Here is a 20,951-nt window from a genome sequence, read left to right on the forward strand (position 1 = left end):
TCGGGGGCAGAACCAAAGCACAGGAGTGCTGCACTGTTATCGGCAGAGCTGTCACCCCAGAAAGGCAAGCTCTGCACAGGCCTTTCTGGGAGTTTTGTGTGGACTTAAATGGAAAGAGGAGGCTGTTGGAAGATCTTTAAAGAGCGGAATGGTTGGTTTGCAGATATATATAAAAGCTATTGTTACAGAAACACATTTTTTTCAGTACTACAGAACTGAATCTCTAACCAGCCTGGATAAAGGCTGGAATTGTGTTTGAAGGTGATAGTGTTAGAAGAAGTGAAATTCAGCTCCTGAACTGAGTTAGCATTTTTACAATCTTCATGTCTTCTCAGAGGGAGGGAGATTGTAGGTTAGGGTGTATTATTATATCCTGCTTGTAATAATATCTTCTCTGGTGTAATTATGCTAAGATTGACAATCTCCCTAAATATGGGAATGCTTTAAAACATTCATCTTTCCTTTCTCTTTCAGCAAAGGAAAAATTATATTAAAATATAAAAGGTAAGATAAATGGAAAGAAATATTTTTCTGTTGATAAAGGGCAAAGAATAACCAAAGGAACAAGACCAGTCTTGAATCTAATACACCAGACACAATTATCAGGATTGTCTCTCTTCTGCTTTCTCTTGCAGGCTCCAGGAGAAAGAAGAATCAATTAGCCCTCTGCAGACTATGACCTTGAAGGATACAGCTTTAAGGGGAATATGCTGAGTAAGACAGAAAAGAGAGGAGAAGAGAAAAAGATTTGGAAACTCATGGAGAGGATAGGTTCAGAAACAGTACATCAAGCACAGAAGATGAAATGTGCTTTTTTTTTTTTTTATTTCTGCACTGGAAAAAAAAAAATCACCATATAAAGGACTTTCTGGGAACATATTACCTCACTCTGCCTGAAAAGAAAAAAAGGACACTGAAAGGCAAAAGAAGGGACAATCCAATTTGCAGATGCTACTTTTCAAGCCATGTCACTGAAAATTTTATAGCTGTCAAAGGCATTAAAAAAAAAGCTAGCACTGATGCAATCTGTCAACCTCTTCAACAAATCTTGCTCTACATAAAACACAATGATGTGTTTGAAATGCAGCTGTTTCAAAAACCCCAAGACAGTGCTTTAAGAGCCATCCAAAAAAGTTCTTTTCATGCCTCTTGGAATTCTTAGGCAGACCTTCTGCCGTGTATTTTTCCAGCTAGATTTTCTGATTTTTCTTTGCAGATAATCAGAGATACTTGCCACAGTCAGAATTATGTACCACAGTTAGAATAAATTCTGTCTATGCAACATTCTCCCCTAGAGCAAACCAAACTTGATCTGCTACCAGTTGTCCCTCTCCTTTCAGTCTGTAGCTATGGAACTCTACAATGCCTTAAAAAAACCCTCAAACCCCAAAAACTCCTACACACACAAAACCCCCAAATAAAAATCAAAAAAACCCCTCTCAACCTAATCACCAAACTTCTGGACCACAATTTATTTCCCAGATGTAAGCAGCTCTGAATGCAGATAATGGCTGTTTGTCAGTGACAACTCCAAAGAATCTTTTCTGAGCCCCTCTGCCCTTTCCTTTACTTCAGAGATGAAGTTAGCATGTTTTTGAAAAAGGTTTGCCACATACATAGAAATTCAAGAGGGATTCTTGAGGCAATTATGACTGAATAGTGGTGTCTGGTCACTTTATGAAGCAAAATGTGTTAAAAAGTCATATATTTAATGTCAGAATGTTTGCACTACAAAAAAGATTTTATGCATCAGCAACATTTAAAAGAAAGCTCACTTAGTATAGTTCTATTTAATTGCAAAGGTGGTTAATTCAAGTAATACCACAGACAAAGCCCCCTGTCATTTAATGGTACAGCAGTATTTCTCTATTAGACTGTTTTCATCTGACAAATTACTTTTGATCCGAAGGATGGCTGCCACCCATTATCTAAGCAAGAGGCAGCAGGGTTTCTACAGGAATACTCAGAACTTTCTTTCACTCATTCTGGAACTGCTGTTCAAGATTCACTCTCAGCTGAAAGCACCTCCTCTGAAATCACTGTAATTATGCTCATTTTCACTGGCAAGGGGGTTGGCCTAAAATGTCAGATTTAATCTAAACACCACATATCTATACTAAGTTCAGTCCCAGTCGGGCTAAACGTAGAAGTGAACTTCTGGTGACTTCAGAGCTCCAGGGTGAGGTCCAGAATGTGCCATCTTCAATGTGCCAGCCTGCGGCATTACAGGGAAGGCATGAGGGAGAATAAATGACATGGGCTCCTGCAAGGAAATTTGTGAGGAATGCAATTTTTCACTCTGATCACTGCAGCTTTCCACAGGGAGCCCCAGCCCTGTGCTCTCAGCAGAAGAGTGTGCTGTCTTCTTTATTACTAGAGTTACACAGCTTTACACAGCTCAGGAATTGCTGGCTTGGTTTGATTTGAATTTGGTGGGTTAAAATCATGAATGTCAAAGAAATGACACTTCAGCAATGCAGTATTTTGATGCTTTATGATTACGAAGAAAATAATATAGATACCTTTTTTTGTTTGTTTTTATGATGAGCAAAGATTAATTTAGAAATTGACTCTTCTCACATCGGCAAGAATGCTTTCCTGAAATGCCCCACAAAAGGGAGTAAGGCAATATATGAGAAACAAGTTAAACAAGAAGCAGCTCCTAGAGATAGGGGAAGACACAGAGAAATGTATGCTTTGCTCTTAAGAGAAAGGGAAAAATCATAAGCTAGATGCTAAATTAATAGTTCCCAGTTTCTAACTGCTTCAAATCTGCTGTTGCTTTTTCTCACTGTTCTGAGAGTTTCATGAGGATGATAGGGATATTTGGCAGCCACAGACTTCAGGAAGGATGTATCAGAAATGCTCTGCAGGCAAGGCAAAGAACACACATGGAAGATCCAGCACACGAGACAAAGCCAATTTATAAGGAGAATACACTATGTGGAATAGCTATCAGATAAACCCTTGAAGCAAATCATGTACTTCCCTGCAAGCGGATGGAGAGAAAAAGGTGGTTCTGGCCCTTTACAGACATCCCAGATGAAGTCCTGCCCACCTCAGAATTAAGTTCTGAGGATTCTAGATGCTGTTCTCAGAAGGCAACCCATGCTATACCTTTCTTAACATGCTTAAGCTTCACAAGTCAATCACAGGCCCTCCTTGTAGACAGTCACAGAACAGTTAAGTGCCTTTTTTTTTTTTTTTAATGTGAAAGGTAAAAAAAAACCCAAAGAAACACATAGCTTTTACTTACAAAGTTTTGGAGTAGTTTGGAGATTGGTTTCTGTTGCTTGTGCCTGAGATGCTGTGGTAGGCTCCAGGGCGGGTGGTGACAGCGAAGGTGCGGCAGAGGACAACAACCCAACATCTAGGATGCGGTTATATAGAGAAGGCTGGAGGAACGGTTTGGAGGGTACAAGTGAGCTGTCACTGTGCACTGTCACTTCAGCCTTGCTCTTGGGGCTAGGTACGAGGAAGGGTGAGGCATACACCTCCGAAGGCACCCAGGCAGACAGAGCTGTAGGATCCACAGCACTCTTTGGGTCTTGTCCTATCCTCCCAGGGTCAAGGTGGGTAGGAGAGTCATACTCAAAAATCTTGTCCACAAAGACCCACTTGAGACCAGCAATGCAGAGGCAAAGGCTAAGCAGGCAAGCCAAGATAGGGGCGATGCAGATCTTTTCAGAGTTGAGGCAGCCCTTCAGTCGCTCTGCCTCCAGGCACACACAGCAGGTTGCGGCAAGGCCTGCTATCCCCTGGACCCTCCTGTCCTCTCTTTGGGTCCCCGGCATGTTCTCCTCATCCGGGAGCCCGTTGAGGGACGCATCAGGGCTCAGCTGAGCTGAGGGGCTGGGGAAAGTGTCGGCAGCTACTTCAGACATGTTTAAGCATCAGCTCTCAAACAGCTCACCTCCAAAAGGCCTTAACTCTATCACAGTCCATTACTGTGAGACACAGACAAAAAGAGATGGTAGTAATAGTCACAGTGCTCCGCAAAAATCACAGAGTGGGAGTCAATAAAAGGTCGAAGCTCAGCAACATCATCCAAACTGAGAGAGGAGTAATGCACAGGAAAAATTAGATCCCCCCCAGTCCCTGTGCCCCCAAGCCCTCTGTCACTGTCTCTGCTTCTCTGAACTGAGAATAGCTCTGCAATTACTGAGCTCCTGTTTGCTAGACACGTTTATAATTCCTTAAATGCCTCTCAAGCAATTCCAGCTCTTCTGCAGGGGGAAGAAACATTCCCCCAAAAGCAAGCACAACAAAACAAAATAGGGATAAGGAGGGTTCGTGAGATAAAGAAAACCACAAACACTGAACAAACTGACCAGATTAAGTAAACCAGTAGCCCAGAGCGAAAGGCAAGACTCTCACCTTGAGCATCTGAGGCTGGTATCTGCTCAGACGAGGAAAACAATTGTCATGCGGTAGAAGGAGCAAAAGCAAAATCTCTAACAACAGCGGCAACGGCAGAAGTGACAGTAGCAGCAGCATCCTGTCGTGTTACAGCGGCGGCTGAAAGAGGCTGAATCATTACAGAGCAGCAGGTGCTCGCTGTCTGAGCATCACTGCAAACAATATCATTACAGAGAGGTTTGAAAGCAAGAGCGATGCCAAGACGGTGGTAACTCCCTTTATCTCCCCTCCCTCTTTGTCCTCCTTGAGCGCTCATTCACTTTCCTCCGTTCCCCCCCCCCGCCCGCCCCGCTCCCCCAGCCCCCTCGCAGCCTGTTTCCCTGATGTACAGACTCGCTCCTTCCTCCCCTACCCCACCCCCCGCACTCTGCAGGGCTGCTCTGAGTGAAATCAGTACACCCAGCAACGCAGGACTGTCAGTGACTTCCTATTTTATCCAATTAGGAGGAATAAAGGCCATCAAATCAAAGGGAGGGAGCGGACAGGAGTTGCTCACCCACTCACCCACCCACTCCCTCTCTCCAGGCAAAGCGTGGTCAGAGGCAGCAGTGGCCATCCATGGCAAAGTCCTCCAGCAAGGACTGGGTGTCGGTTGGAGCTCTTTGGGTTGGACTGGGCTTGCTTAGGCTGATATTCGATCTCTCCCAGGGGGAAGACCTCTTTCCAGAAGCAGTTTCTCCCTGCCTAACACCTAGAGACAGCTTTTCTTTCCAAGCTCCTGAGTAAGTTTTATTTCCTAGGAATAAGGCTGGAATGTATCTTAGATCAAGCAGAGGAAATAAAAAACCCCAAGCCATTCCCATCTCTGATAAATTTCATTCAAGCTATTGCAAAGAGGTTTGCTTTTTTTAAAATTCCATTTTCCAACCTCCTTTCCAGACCCTTTTCCAAACACAAAAAGCCCCAGACTTCACACTAAAGTCAGTTCCTGAATGCACTTTTCAAGAGCTCACATATTGCCAGAATAGATCCTCACTCACCTTAGACAAAAAAAAAAAAAATTAAAAAATAAACTCTTTTATTATTTATCATTATTATTAATTAAAGGCTTACACTTCGTTAAATTTGGCTGCCATTTCTCACTGTCACTAATATGTAGCACTACCATTGCCACCAATGCAGTATAATACAGGGGTAAAAATCAACAGTCCAGTTAACATAATGAAAGTAAGACTAGAATCAGATCTATTCCCAGTCTCTTTTGTCTCTTACAGAAAAATACACCTGTGCAACAATAAAGATGTGTATGAAAGGCAAGACACTTATAATACAATTTCCAGGTCCTTGAACTTAATGAAAAATTTGCATTGAAGTTTTGCTGGTGAGAATCCCCCTTTCTCCATAGTATGAATGGCTGCAGGATGCATAAGGAGACAAAGAATCAAGTGCTAAAAATTGCTCTGAACTAATTTTTGTTGGTGTCTTGTTTAGGCACATGAAAGGTAAATTCCTTTGTAGTTATCTATTTTTGGTAGTGTCAAAAGAGGCATCTGATTCTATCCATGTTCTCTTTCTGCCTCTAACTCTACTCCCATCTCACCCCTCCTTCCATGGGAACATTAGTAACATTCACATGGAAAAGATTTATCAAAATCTGAATGAATCCCATAGTGTTTTTACGGACCGTCATGTCAAGGACTAATTGATGGATGTCTGATCACAAAGCTTCCTGTGTAGCCCACTGAAGTAATCACAATGCTACTACAATCAAGTGCTTGGAGCATTTACCTTAAAGTACAGCTAATGATAACTAGTGATAACACTCTCTGAAGGAATGTAAAAAGATAAATCATCTTACAATCTAGCCTACATTACCACTGAAGTGTCTGGTCCTTAGGTTAATGATGTGATCAGCAGCCTCAGACAGAAAGAACAGCTTGCACTGCATATTTACATACATGGCTTCTCTTATTATAAAGCACATGTTCCCTTTTGCTGGTAATATCCTGCATCAGTGCAGTCTCTCTAGAGCATCTCAAAACCTATTTCAAACAGCACTGACAACACAACCTCTGTAGAAAGGGTAACAAAAAGTAGCACTGCTGTGACAGGTGCAGTGGTCTGTGGCTACAAGTAAGCACGGTTTCAAGAGAAAGGATGCACCTTTCATTCGATCAACTGATAAATCTGGGAAAACCAGACACACTTTCACACACCCAAGTTGTTCCTCAAGTGTGAAGCTACAGCATCACTCTTCAAAGTGGAGTGCAAGTTGACAACCAGCTGGGAATATTCTATTCATTGCACAGATGAGATACTACAGCATCTGAGTGCTTGGCAGAAATTTTTTAAAATTCCTTTCCTTCTTTATCCATGTCTAATTTTTCAACCTTCCTATTTCCAGTAAGAGAATTTTCCCTGCTGACACTTCTCCGAGTCTGTGTTTAATCCCCGGTCCTGTCCACATATTTCCTGCACTGGTCTTCCTGGCAAACTGCCTGCGTTCAATCTCCAGTAATCTTTGTGACCCTCCATCCTATCTACACTTATCTGCCCTCCTTTAAATCATGTTCCTGCTTTGCTCACATCTTCCTGGTGCGGGGCTGAACAGAAACGAACGTGGAGACCTTGCATCTTCCGTGTAAGGGTTGCCACGAAGTTAAACCGAACACACAAAACACTGCACAGCCGGACAGAGGGATGGCGGGCTAACTGCAGGGGGGACGCATTCAGGGGGTCCTCTGCATGCGGGGGCATCGCCCCCTTCCACACCCTGCTGCCGCCAGGAGCCGTCAGCTCGCACGGACCGGGAATGGGCTCTTCCAAACGGCTCCTGCCCCAGCCCGGCTGGCTAAACTGAGGCTGGAGAGCATCTCTCCCCGCCTTTTTCTCCTCCACCGGCAGGCCCAGCCCGCCCGCAGCAGCTCCTCCCGGCAGGCAGGCAGGCAGGCAGGCAGACCCGCACACCCCCGCCGGCTCCGCGGCCGCAGCGTGCCCGCGGTCCCTGGCTCCCGGCCAGGCTGCAGTGCCCTCCTCCGCTGCGGGTCCCTTCCCCCGCCGCACCTCCAGCCCTGGCGCGCTGCCTGCCTGCCTCAGCATCACGCAGCCGGCTGAGCCCAGACCTCCTCCCCCTCCTCCCCTCCGCAGGGAAGCCTGCAGAGCTGCTCCAGCGCCCCAGCTCCGCAGGGGCTACGGGGCCTGCGGCACCCGGAGAGCGGGGCGGCACCCGATGCTCTGTCCCCGCCTTCGGGGTGCCTGGTGGCTCCCGCTATTCCCCGACGAGAAGGGAGAAAGGAGGCGCTGAATCATCGCCCAGCCAGCTTCCCTGGCCCCGCTCCACAGGTGGCCAAAGCCAGGGCCAGAACACAGCCTGCCCGCCATGCTGCAATCCTATACCTTACGGGCTGCTTCCTCCCGGGACCATTCGGACAAAAAAAGCCCCGTGCACTCTACCACGTCGGGGTGGGTACGGGAGCACATTATTTTCTGAGTCAGCTCTCGAGGCTGTAGTAAAAGCTCATTGATGATGATCTCTCACTTCGGGTCTGAAGATAAAACTATAAACTGAAGGTACACTGACTTCAGGGGCCCATCCTGTTCCTCTTGCCCCCAAAGCAATGCAGAAATACTTTATCCTGCAGGCTTGAGCTTTTTACATTTCTGTAGTGACACACTAGCAGTTGCATGCTGTGCTTAAACACAGACTCCGCCAGGCTGAAGGAGATGAGAGGCTGGGAAGAGCCAGCAACTGGCTCATTGGAAGGGAGGCCTGGAAATTGGAAGGGAGGCCTGGAAAATCAAATGGGGGCATGACCTTGAAGGTAATGAAGTTTTACTGGGGTAGCCCATTGGTGGTATATACAGCAGGATAAGGAAGGAAATTACTTGCCTGTTTCAATAAAGTTAGCTTCATGTGCAAAGCTTTATTCCTGATTGCCACATAGCTTGGGTCTCTTTGGCTTAGAGGAAAATGCAGTTTGACTCTACACTAATGAAGCTGATCTATGACTGAGATTTGGACTCCTGCCAAATAACAGGTTGAAACTAAGAGCCTTAGAAAACTGTAATTTTATTTCATGGAGTGTTTTTGCAAAGAATCAAGTGGGGTTTTTTTATAAAGTTTCACTCCCAAAAGGCTCAAGGAAATAGCACAAAACACCAGTTTTATAGGTGCTAAAAGGAGGTGGACTTCAAACGGCAGAGGACTGTTTTCTCTGGCCAGCCACAAGGATGTGAATAGATGTGTGATTATGACCAACATCAACCTTCCAAATAGAGCACAAGTACCATTTAACTCAGCTGACCCTTCAGTCATACCATAATAAGACCCAAACCTGCTGAAAGTTCTGGAAAGTAAGCTTGATGAGTCATTCTCGTGGAAACCATTAGATTTCAAATATCTATGTCCTTCAAATACAGTCTCAATAGTCCACAAAAAGATTCCTAAGAATTATCTACTGTCTTGCAACTGCTGGGACATTAGGAAATTAAAATACCTCTTCACAAGTGGTTATTCATGGCTCTGCTGTGTAACAGCTTAAGAAAGAATACTCAGAGGACCATACATCAATATAGGACAAGTGATATGCACCCCCCCCCCCCCCCCCGACTGGTTTCCTTTAAGAACATGCCCATTCTTCAGTAAGAAGCAAGCAGCAACATACAGCACCAACTGCTCCATTGTGTTTGACTGCACCCCTTTTTCTACCATACACTGAGAAATTAAAAGCATTGTAACTAAGAATCTAAGAAGAAAAAAAAAGTGCATGTTCATTAAGAAGAGATTGATGAGGAAGATAAAAGGATCGCTTTTTATTGATTGCACTTTCTTCAAATTAAATAAGTGCACTATATAAAGATGGAGGAGTGACCCAAAGCAAGTGATCAGGCCCAATGAGCGCCATCACTGCCAGCAGTCATGGTGTGGGAGGAGGGGCCACCACACATAGTAGAAATGATTCATTTATTCATCCTTCCAGTGTTTCACCAATCTCCCTTCCACAATCCATTTCCCTTGGACTGATGCCAGCATTCTTTGAGTCCTTCCAAAAGCCCTTACTAGGAACCTCATCTCTCAGCTCAAATGGCACAAAGAGAAAACTTCATTTTGCCTCTATACTGGTCCTGTCACTGAACTCGAAATGTTAAAAGGGGACAAGCTGTCACTTGCACACAGACACTGTATTTTTCACCTGATGTAAAGCAGATATAACATAGATGATAGTGCTGCTTTTATGCTTCTGCCCATTTCCATCACCTTCTTCCCTTTTATTGGTTTTAAACCCTCTGCCCATTTGTAGCCATATGTGAGTGAGGAGATGAAACAACAAGCCTCTAAGAAAAGGCAAAAGAAGATGAACAATAAAAATAAGCACATATTCAGGCATAGACATGAGACTAAATGTGTCAATGTCAGCAGAATCATTAGTATTAGCTTAATTTGGTTGGTATAAAGGATTGCTGTGGGAAGACCCCCTACTCTCAGACAACATAAAAGATGGGACATAAGGAAGCTACTCCAACCCTCTTTGTACCCTCAAGGCAAACCAACTACATTGGATGTTGGTGTGTCAGAAACAGGTCCTCACACTAGTATGTTACTTGGATATGTCTGACGTACAGTACACAAACAAACAGCAGTGATTCTGAAAATGTTTGGGAGAGCTCATGTTGCCTCTGTAGCAGTATTTTCTGTATTGGCATCACATGAACACATTTACACCAAGCATTTACATGCTGTAAGTCCAATAGTTGCGTCTTGCAGAGACAGTGATTTGAAAAAAAACAACACAACAACAATGATTGTTCTAAGAAAAGTTTATACTTTAAATAGCTACAGCCAGCAACTGAAACTGAAAACTGCCATAAAATGGGCTGTTATTTCAGGGGAACAAAAAAAGTGTTCTGAGTCTTTTCATCTTCAAGTGAAATGTAAGACACTGAGTTTCTTTCATCCTATTCTAAAGCAGAGCTAGACACAGAAATAGGACATGAAACCATGAATGTGAGGGTTTTTCATCAATGGTACTGACTCACTTCCCCAGCCTCTGCTAAGTCACAAAACGGGGGATGGGCCCCACCACTGTTCAGGCTAAAGGTAATTATCTCGACCATGTGGTAAAGGAACATTTAAGAGGTGCAAAGACAAGTAATGCACTCTGCTAGGCTCTTTTGCCTGAGGGCAGAACAAGACAGAGAAAGTCCATGTGCAATTCAGATGTTTTTTAAATTTGTTTGTTTGGGAATTGCTTTTTTTCCCAGATCTGATTTCTTCACTCTGTCACTGGCATCTCCAGTAAACCTGCTGGGGCCGTTGTGATTATTTATTTTCCCACTGTGGCAGTGAGCTGGAGCAGCAGCGAAGTCACAGGGCTCAGGCTTGGTCATTCACTCCCACCTACCTCAGTACTGCCCTCCTGCTTTTGAACCACTTTATTCAGACAGAAAAAATTCCTCATGGTATTCATAGGACAGTTGCAATTGCACACACTGCTATTTTGCACAGGCTCAGCTATGCAGGATTTTGTGCTGTCAGCCTTTGTATTTACAGTGCTCTAACTGCTGGCAGAGTCACTGGACAATGATAATTCGATTCAAGGTCCTGAAAACCCTGAATCAAGGCATTACCCCCTCCTCACTGACACACAGTTAATAAAATACTTAAATGTGCATCTAGTTAAACAAGGTGGTGAAATGCCTTCCTGATTAGAGATGGGCCACATCATATATCTAAGTGCCTTTTTGAATCAGAGCCTAATCAGGAACTGAGAAGGCATTTTTGGAGCATAGTGCAGTGGTTTCATGATGAACAGTTTGGGTGGAAATATCATCCTTTTCCTTGCCTCTCCTTTCTTTTTGCTCTTTCTGTTCTGTCACTTGCACTAATGCACTAACATTGTTCAGCCCTAATTCTCATGCTGATCCAGTAAATACCTATACACCTCCTAGGCTGGAAGAAAGAGAATAGGACCATGCTCCAGAGGCCTGAAGTCTTGATCTTGTCTTCTCAAAAAAGACTTCACAGAGTGAAACCATGACCCAAAGCGCTTCCTGAATCTGGGCTTAATTTATGCAGAGGCATGTAGAAGATCCCAACAGGATACACATCACTCTGAAATATCTTGACTGTACTTACTGCACCTTTTGTTTTTGTTGTTTTGTTTGAATAAATAGAATTATTTTTGTACCTGCACATATTCTCAACAGCTGCTGTTTAAATCTTAAGGCACCGTACTTTATTTCACTTTTTAATATTCTAACTGCTCATGGAGTTTTTAATAGAGTAACTCATTACTATATGTGTATTCAATAGTTTTGCTATTAGAAAAGCAAAAAGAAGTCAAAGGCATGGAGCCGGCCTACTGCATGGAGGAATTTCTGTATCATTAAATAAACATGTATCAATGATAGGACATTAACATATTTGTGGCTTGGACTTTTAAAGTACATCTTACAGTAAAGTTATACTGCAGGAATCTCCAAATTTCAGAATTCTGCTTGCACAAAATATTATGATTTCATGTCAAGAGCTGGTTTGCTTAGTAACTTTCTACAAATACGTCTGAATAATGAAATGAATCCACCTTATCAATTACACTTGTAAGGTTCAGTTCTGGTCATGTTTATATGTTGCCTGATTATGCACAAGTTAGCAGAATTGATATGTCCACTGTTTGAAACAGATAATCAACAAGATATTTTTAAGTGCAAAAATTCAGCAATAACAAAAGCAACAGCTCTCACCATGCCTCAGAATCTTAGTACCTAGTACCATTTAATATTTAATATTCTTTCTTAGTGCATTCAGAAGGCCATAGAAGGCATGAATGACTCCGCTGAAATTGGCTGAAACTGTCAGTTTCCAGCAAATTGAGACTTATTCAAATAAGTATAACGAAGGATATTTCTTGTTTAGTAATGAGTTTTGAGTAGTCTTACCAAATATGCTTTTATTCCATAGCCAAGTTTTAAATGCAAAGCCTAACGTGTCACATCTCTATCACTTCTGCGCCTAGGCTCTTTTTTTGGTGCTCTTTATGGTCTAGCAGAAGAGCAAAACTCTCATCTTCCAGAAATCAACTGATTTAAGGCAGTTAACTTTTCTCACACACGGGACTTCAATATTTGTGCATCAGGCAGAGTCTTTTCAAGAGCAAGAGAGGAAACCGGCAAAGAAGAAACTCTGAAACCTTAAAGAAATGTTCATTTGCCTGATGCAGGTTCAAAGCTAGAGAGCAGACTCTGTGCTGCTCCAGACACTGAGCAGACCCCTACACCAGGGCAAAGCAGATTTATTACAACTTGTTCATACTTAACACATGGATATACAACAGCACTGGGCAGTATGGGCAATACTTGTACTGGGTGATACAAGTCCTGTAATGCGGCTTTGGAAACATCCCCTTCTGCAGGACATCGAACAACCTAGAAATGGAGCATCAGAGGCAGTGACAGAGCTGATACATGTATACATATGTATCAGAATGAGTTTGTAACTATAATTTCATTTGAAGGATTCATTATTCCTGCAGCATTTCCTGCATTCACACTGCAGGTCATGTCCACTGGGGGTGCATTATGTGTGCCTGTGTTTCACTGCAGAGGCTACAGAGTAGCAGTGAGACTTCAAAAACAGAATGGAGAGGACAGCCTCTCCTTCTTCTTGACGGTGTCTAAGGAATAAATGCATTTACTCTGAAAGATTATTTGAAAAGTTGGTCCAGAGAGGCAGGGCTAAGGTCATCCTGTATTCTGTGTTCCCAGCCAAGCTTATCCATATTAGCATCCAGAGAGAAAGTCAAATAAAATAGAGCTGTCCTCATGTACACCATTGTAGGTATGTTATGCCTGTGGAGAATAGTGGCTGCGAAGTGGAGAAGTGAAGCCTACAGGGCTACAAGAAAAAAGAAAAAGGCACTTTGTGTCTTTGGCCTATATGCACATAAATTAAATTAAATAGAGTCCCTAAATCCCTTTCTGACCAGGGCCACGCTTTGAAGTCAGTCCTTATAAAACTTTCCCTTTCCTTCAGAAATTTGCTTTTGCAATGATGGGGTCAAATATCTTGCCCGTGTGAGCAAGATTTCATCCTACTCAGCTATGGAAATACTGAGGATCCAATACATTATTTCATTTGAGAGATGCTTTGTTCTTGCTTTAAGTCTGCATATTGCTTAACTGTTGCTTAACTCCAATTAAATTAAAAGCTGCCAAAGGCCAGAAAAACCTCTCAGTGTTTCTAAATTCACACTAAATCCTTTGTCCTTTCTTCAGGTTTCCAACAAAAGAACAACATTTTAACAACTTTGCACATGCCAGAGGAGAAAACGAGGATGTGACCAAAATAGATTCCATTCTAAAAGCACTAGCTCCACAGGACGAAGATCAAGCTCCCAAGGATGGATCAGGCTGGCACCCATTCATGGGCAAAACATTTCTACGTATTCCAGAAGCCTTCAGCTTAGTTAAAGAATGAAATGGCAGGGGGTCTTGAATTTCAAACTCCTTTTGCTCTGAAGAGTAGAGATTGTGCTCCTGCTTCACTGATGAATTTGAAATGATCCTCTGAATATTAGTAACATTCTCTTGTTACTAACACTTTAAAGATATGTGAAATTTGGTATACTGCATTCCTTTCCTTCATCAGGTATCAGTTCATGGTTTCATCAGGAAAGCAGCCCTGCGCAGCTGCATAGAGTTCACTCCTCGAGACTGCCTTGAAGAATACAATATGACTAAAATTCAAGTGAACTGAAAAGAATTATATCGTTTTGGCCTGCATTGCTGAGTATGTGCTAGTAACACTACACAGTGCAGGTGTGAGCAGACAATACACTTCCCTTTCTAAACTAGACTGCTTAAGAAGTGCTAGTATTATCCCAACAGTGACTATTAGGGTTAGACAAGGGCTAATTAAAAACCTATGCAGCTGGGTCTCATCAGCATTAATAATTACTTGTATCTGTTTCCACCACCTTTCACCCCCACCTCCATCTTCTTTCCTCCTCTAACAAAAAAAAAAAAAAAAAGTAATCTCTGTGCATGTATGTAATTACAGGAAACATTATGCATTATTAATGCGGCTGCAGCAGACAGAAAATTCAGGTTTACTGCTTACCAGTGTAGAGGTAAGTTATAGCTACTGGCAACATCAGCTTGCCCATGCATTAGATAATGAGACAGTTTCCAAGAGTTTCAACTGAAGAGGCTAAATAATATCAGCTATTTGGAAAAGCACAGAAGTTGGAAGGCATGATGCATCTGAATCTACCATTGAGATGGACAACAAAGGACAACTGTAAGAGTTAGTCCAGGAAAAATTAAGTTGCAACAATAAGGTTGTGCATTTTCTTTGATCTATGGATGGGATTATGTTCAAAAGCAATTACACAAGCTAGAAGTCTACAGAGGCTGGGCAGAGAGGAAGCAGGTACAGATAGTACCCCATGAGATGAAGCACCTCAAATAAAGACCTTTACGATGCCCTTTTCCTAACAAAACAACAGTATTCACAGCAAGCTGGAAAAAGTATGCATATATGTCCTGTGATTTCAAGGAATATGGGACAGGTCAGGCCAGAAGTGCTCATTTCCTGGCACACCAAATAGTGACCTATGATTACAGACATGCACCTCTCAAATTGGTATCTGTACATTAATGCTAAAGAAATGCCTTTCAGATTTCATTTTCTGTTGCTCTGTACAACATATCATGGGGCACAGAACATGGATACAGAGCCAGAACTCCTGAAATGAAGGCTTAGAACAGCAGAAACATACTTGGTTTCTGCTGTGTGACTTGAACAAGCAATAAGGTTGTGTGACTTGAACAAGCAGTAAAGTTACAGATTAGATACACGGATTAAAGTCACAGACACTAATTCAGACCTGCTTCCCCAGCAGGATGCCTTTGTGCAGTTTCAACCTGAGTCACAATTTGTTTTTCCCCTCCTCAAGGGGTTCCTTTCTTTGTACAAAATTTGTAACTGCTCTTGATAAAGTGCCAAAAATATAAAAATTATAAAAAGGAGCTGTCCTAAAGCTGAAGAGTCAGAAGCTTCTCCCACAGGCTGCTGATGTATCTCACGGATTTAAGGGATCTGACAAAAAACTCAAGCAGACTCCCTGCCCAATAGGTCAGAGTGGAGGCCTCTGGTCTGCATTCAGAACCAAAGGGCTAGCTAGCATGAAATTTGGCACACATGCAGTGTTAAAGCTTTGTTATCCCAGATCACTTGCGTGTTACTGAACAAGCGCTGCAAAGGATTGTCATGACACCTACCATTTGGGTTGTAGTCCTGCACTTAACCCTGCTGTCTGACAGAACCTCCCTAGTGGCTTCAGGCCAAATGTTTATTTTTCCCACAATGGGAACAGTTGGGCATAATGGAGATTAGAGTAAAAAACTCCACAGTCTTGCCTTTGTAGATGACTTTCTCTAGTTTGAGTGGCAACAGTTAACTATGACCTTTCCAGCTACCCACGGCCATTGACTATTTCAGTACTGCAGACAGGCTTTTTAATACCACTGTGGGGAACAGTGCACAGATGACAGAAAAATCCTTTCGTAATTATTTGTGCTGATCCTATTAGGAAAGAAAGGCTTTCAATTGCAAAAGCAACAAAAAACACTTTCAAGAGAAGGAGCCCACCACTTCAAATTAAATCAACAGGCCCATCCAGTCCAGGATAGCCTGATTATTATCATACATAAGAAAGGTTGTGTTAACTGAAATGAAAAAATATTTCACATTATAAGAAGTTTATTTAAAATTTTAAAAATGCATTTGAAATACCTACAAATTCAAGAGACTGCTTCCCTGCTTGTATTTTATTTGCACTTTACTAGTCCACAGTTCTACTTGTATATTTTGCAAGACTTTTACAGAATGGCATAATTTTATAAGGATTTTGTTTAGGCTCCAAATTTATGCTACAAGAGAGGATACAATTTATGTTCCTAAAATTTTCTCTTATTTTAATGCTGTGGTACCATGACAGTGGTAGAATTAACTCTTTCATGTGCTCATCAGAAATTCAGCTAGAGTGTTTAAAATGACAGTAACTTGATTTACTGAGCAATAAGAGGAATTATTCTTCTATGGCCACCTGCCAAACAAGCAATCTTTTAATAAGGCATGTGCAGTCACTGCATTTCCTTTATGAGGGGGGAAAAAAAAAGGAAGCCAGTCAAAAAAAAAGAAAAAAAAAAAAGAAAAAAGAAAAAAAAAAGAAAAAAGAAAAAAAAATTTGTACTCAGGTACTTAAAATGAACCTTAAGTGCCTAACTTAATAAATAGGCAGATACAACCATGTGGTCTTGGGCATTATCATTTGCTTTCTCACACCTGCAATTGTATGTGTCTCCCCTCCATTCCTTCATTCCTTACCCTAGAGGTTCCTTGATAAACCAGAATCCTGCTCAGATCCTTTTGCGATCATAGACTTCACCCAACGTGTTAATAGAAGCTTTTGGTTGTATTTTAAAATAACCTATCATGGCTACCCTTTTCTCTCCCTTGAGAGTCTTCCTTCTCTCCTGAGATCATACTTTCAACACTGGCACGATAGACTGTTTTAGGAAGAAATTCCACATTCCTCTTGCTGAAGAAGTCTCCAACTTTGCAGGAAATTATGATACATTTTTTACATCAGAGATGTGAATGTCACTGAAGCTTTTTTGAAGACTTAATGAACAGAGAAGACACATGGTGAACACTCTCACAGAAAAATAGTAGGTGCATTTAGATGATCACAGTTTAATGCTTTGCTTTTCTTTCTTTTTTATTTTTTTTTTCCCTTCCTTACAACTTCGAGGAAGCTCCTCAAAGGCAGGATCTAGGAGATAGACAGACGTGGAGACAACTTCCCATCTCCGTTGTAGTAATCTTCAGCATGCTGGCTGTCTGCCTGGCTTCCCACTCAGTACATGATCATGGAACATCCTTTGGCAATTGTTTGGACTAATACTCACAAGAAATAATTTTAGTTTTGAGGCATCAAAAGTCTTCCTGGGCATCCATTGGGATTTCTGCACATGCATTTCAGAATTCATGGGTTGGTCCCTCAGGAGCCAACCGCTGGTCTGGGATTCCCAGTCTACATTCATTCTAGTCCTAAGGTATCTGCCTAAGGCTGCTCAGGAAATTCTTCTTCTGACCAGTGTCTTGTTAACATCCAATTCCTAGACAGTCTTTTTTGAGAAGGAAAATATGTCACTGTGACTGTTGTTCCTGTGATAATTTTTTGCATTTGCAGATGTACAACTTCCCTCAAGTTAGAAAAAATCTAAGCAGGATTGTATATCTGTTAAAGACTGGGAAAGAAAGACTGTTTGACCAGCAGCACCAGTTGTGTTTACCCTGAACATGAGTGTGAAAATGCAGGAGAAAGAGGCAGATGCTTTGTGGGACCTCTCTCCATTTATTTAGCAAATATACAAGTAACTGCAAGACTTCTTTACAGCCTTTCACATAATGAAAACACAGCAAAATATTTTTCTAAGTGGAGGGAAATATTTTCATAAGTGGTGAGAGAATGTGAGAATATTTAATAAAAGCTAGGGCCATCTGAAAAGTACATTGCTGCTGTCAGTAATTCATGCATGAGTTATAAAACTCAAGTAACTAATTTTAAGCCTGTCTTCTTTTGTAGAGCTGTCTTTCTAGCTGAGATCAAACACATTGTTTAGTGGATCAATCCCTTTCCCCTTCTCCTTCCCCACAAACAATCCTATTTAAACATCTACAGTTTCTTATAGTAACTTTATGCATTGTGTCTGAAATTGACATGATCATGGAAATTCCCAAAGGAATCTGGAGCACGGCTCATGTTGCTCTTGCCGCACAGGAAATGCAACCGTTCTTACTCGTCCTTCCTCTATAATGAAGAGTCAGATTCATTGTCTTGCTGTGCTGAGGAGGAAATTGCTGCATAATCTCCTTTCACAGCTAGACAATCCCCTCTTTCCAAAGCAGGCTAAGCATGCAAATTCTCCAGACATATTTGATGAATTTCTAATCACAGTGGGTGAAATGACAGGGCAAAGGCGAGTGTCAGTGACAGAAGCCTTGTGCTAAAGCCCTGCTGAAGACATTGTTTTCCCTGTATATTCACCCACATATTAATTGTGGGTGATACATATTAAGTGTATCTGCTCTGGGACAACTAAACCATAACCAGGTCAAGCTGTGGCCAGTTTTAAGATCAGTTAGAATCCTTGAAAAGACTGACATAGGGATATTTCTCAGCACTTCACAAAGTAAAGTGCGAAATGAAACCCCCCAAGGCTTCCCAGTTTATGATATTACATCACCAGGGTAGTGAAGGGAGTGCTTTCAGACAGGCAGAGTATAGCCTTCCATCTCTTGAGCTAAGAGAAGAACTTTTGTGGACTGTGAGGAGCAGGCCAAATTATGCTTCTGCAGCCTGTCAGGTGATTTTACAGTCCTTTGCAATCAGATTTTCCTGTAGGGGAATAGAGACATTTCTTTTTTCCAGATGGATATAGAAAAGAAAAAAATATCTGCCATCAAGAAGCACTTATTTGCTTATGCCTCATTCAAGTAGAGTTCTTAGGGAAATTCTGAGAAAAGATTTGATAGTTGCATGGAAAATAGGAATATTACTCCTGCACTAACAAAACCAAATGCTTCTTATTTCCAGGCTAGTAAATCTCATGCTGTATCATATATGCCAATAGTTAAGCGCAGGAGGTTAAGGATGACATTTTCTAGGTAATGAAACAAGTCAACAGTTTTCCACGAGGACTGTTTTTGCACTTGTCTCTCCCTTTTTGACCTTGCTCACAGACAGACAGTGGACAGTAATCAGTAAAGTATTGACATATAAATTGGAGAGGCCAAACAAGGCTACAGAAAGTCATATAATCAAGATTACAGAAGAGACAAGACTCCTCATAAACCTAACTAGAGAAGAATGGGAGTCAGAAAGGTTGAGTTCCCTCTCCTGGTCACAGTGTGGGAGAAAACTCATTTAGCATCTTTTTGCTGCGCCTTTCCCTGAGTCCTTGAGGCTTGTCCTTGAGCACCAGTTGCTACCTGTGCCTGAGACAAGAACACAGGGTTTGGTGGGCACTGGGGTTGGTCAGAATGTTTGCTGATGCATGTTTCTGGCTGTTCTGCTTCCCCACCATCTGTGAGCATGGGGTTGTGGCAGAAATTCTGCCCAGCATCAAATGCTGCCTTCCAGAACAGGTCAGCTACCCTTTCTTTCCGTGGCCAGGTAGAAGAGGTAGAGCACCATGATTGCTTCACATGTGATCAGTTTGACTGGCTGACAGCTGGGGCTTTTGCTCAAGATACTTCAGTTTTGAAAGTTGGCATTGTGCACAGAGATCGTGGTCAAATTTATCGTGGTCAAACTATTTTCTGCAGAGCTACCGAGGGTCAAGACATGATCCTCACTAGGACTGAGGAGTCCTCAAAGATCAGAAAAGCATACAAAGCTCTTTAAAAATTCAGAAGGCCATTATTAGTCGGTGTTTCTCACAAATGCTGTAATGTACTTTGTCACACTGACAATTTCTTGAGATAATAAAAGGGGATATGCCAATTATATGGCAGTGTCTAAGAAGTCAGTGATGAGATTGAGACAGAGGTTAAGCAAAAATGCCAGCTCATACTACCATGCTTTCCTCTCCTTTCTGCTTATACTATCTTTTCCTGTGATCCACCACCACTTCAATACTAGCATACAGCAGATGAAATCTAGAGCAGAAGGTCAAAGATGTGTTAACCAATTCTCTGGTTGCTTCCCATTTCAGAGTTGGCTGATGCCATTTCTTCTTCTTATAAGTATTTTTAAATAATTCTTTTCTTCCTTAAGAAATCTCAAAATTTTCAACAATCTCGTGTGAATCATCAGCTCTGGCTAATGTGTTTCTACTAAAGTTACTTGTGCCACATTGTGTTCTGAAAATTTGGTGACAATAAAAATATTTGACTCTCTCTTTCTGACTTTCTTTTTCTCCACCCAGAGAACATTCTTCATCCACTACTTCATGCATGATGCTCTCGGGTTGTTGTGAATGGCAATCTCATATTTTACAAGATATTTACAGATAATAAAAGCTATTCCTCAGGACGAAAGAACATCCACAGGAACAGATTCTTATAAAATTAAAAGGAAAGACTCCCTCCTCTGTACACAGCCTTCCTTACTGACCATCTGCTAATAGTGTCCATGTGTGTATGAAATTCATTTGCATATTTAAATTGAAAAGCTCCATTTGCTCAGCCTGCCTATAACTAAGCTTTCTTGCTGGGGTGAATATTAGGTCTCTGATGTATGCATATTATCCAGTGAACATATAATGAGCAAATGCCATCCATATCCAATTATCTAGAGTTTTACTGCTTATTTTCTACATATAACTGAAGCAGTAAGTACAGCAGTACATTAGCTCTCCAGGTGTCTATTTAGCTGGAAGAATTAGTAGGGTGCTGGCATTTAGCTCTTGACCTTGGATGTGTAATTCAGCCATGGCGTTGCTGCCAACATTAGAGGTCACTTACAGATTTGATGCAGGACAGAGACATTTTTGTGGGTAAGACACAGAGAATTCTCTCCATC

At 42.0% G+C, this 20,951-nt stretch overlaps 2 protein-coding genes across 15 annotated transcripts in view; both read right to left on the bottom strand.

Moving 5' to 3' along the window:
• The window catches only part of NRG1 (neuregulin 1), a 452,615-nt gene that overhangs the window by 96,552 nt on the left and 335,112 nt on the right, over window positions 1-20,951 (bottom strand). For 3 of the 14 annotated variants that reach the window (XM_071424691.1, XM_071424690.1, XM_071424687.1), the window contains exons 1-2: window positions 4,378-4,508; window positions 3,257-3,947 (exon numbers count right to left, since the gene is read on the bottom strand). The exons of 8 other annotated variants lie outside the window; for them this stretch is intronic. In XM_071424691.1, coding sequence (XP_071280792.1) covers window positions 3,257-3,884 — 628 coding nt within the window. In that variant the 5' untranslated portion in view covers window positions 3,885-3,947; window positions 4,378-4,508. Of the gene's footprint in view, window positions 1-3,256; window positions 3,948-4,377; window positions 4,509-20,951 lie in introns of those variants that run through there. 3 more of the 14 variants (XM_071424689.1, XM_071424700.1, XM_071424701.1) reach the window with 3 other exon arrangements.
• LOC139588902 (uncharacterized) lies at window positions 4,151-4,497 on the bottom strand. Its single transcript, XM_071424702.1, has one exon. It carries the CDS (start codon window positions 4,495-4,497, stop codon window positions 4,336-4,338), a length of 162 nt encoding a protein of 53 aa, XP_071280803.1. The 3' UTR covers window positions 4,151-4,335.

The sequence above is a fragment of the Agelaius tricolor genome, unplaced genomic scaffold (genome assembly GCF_023055355.1).
Source record: "Agelaius tricolor isolate 1412-34295 unplaced genomic scaffold, bAgeTri1.0.p SCAF_4, whole genome shotgun sequence".
Taxonomy (NCBI): domain Eukaryota; kingdom Metazoa; phylum Chordata; class Aves; order Passeriformes; family Icteridae; genus Agelaius; species Agelaius tricolor.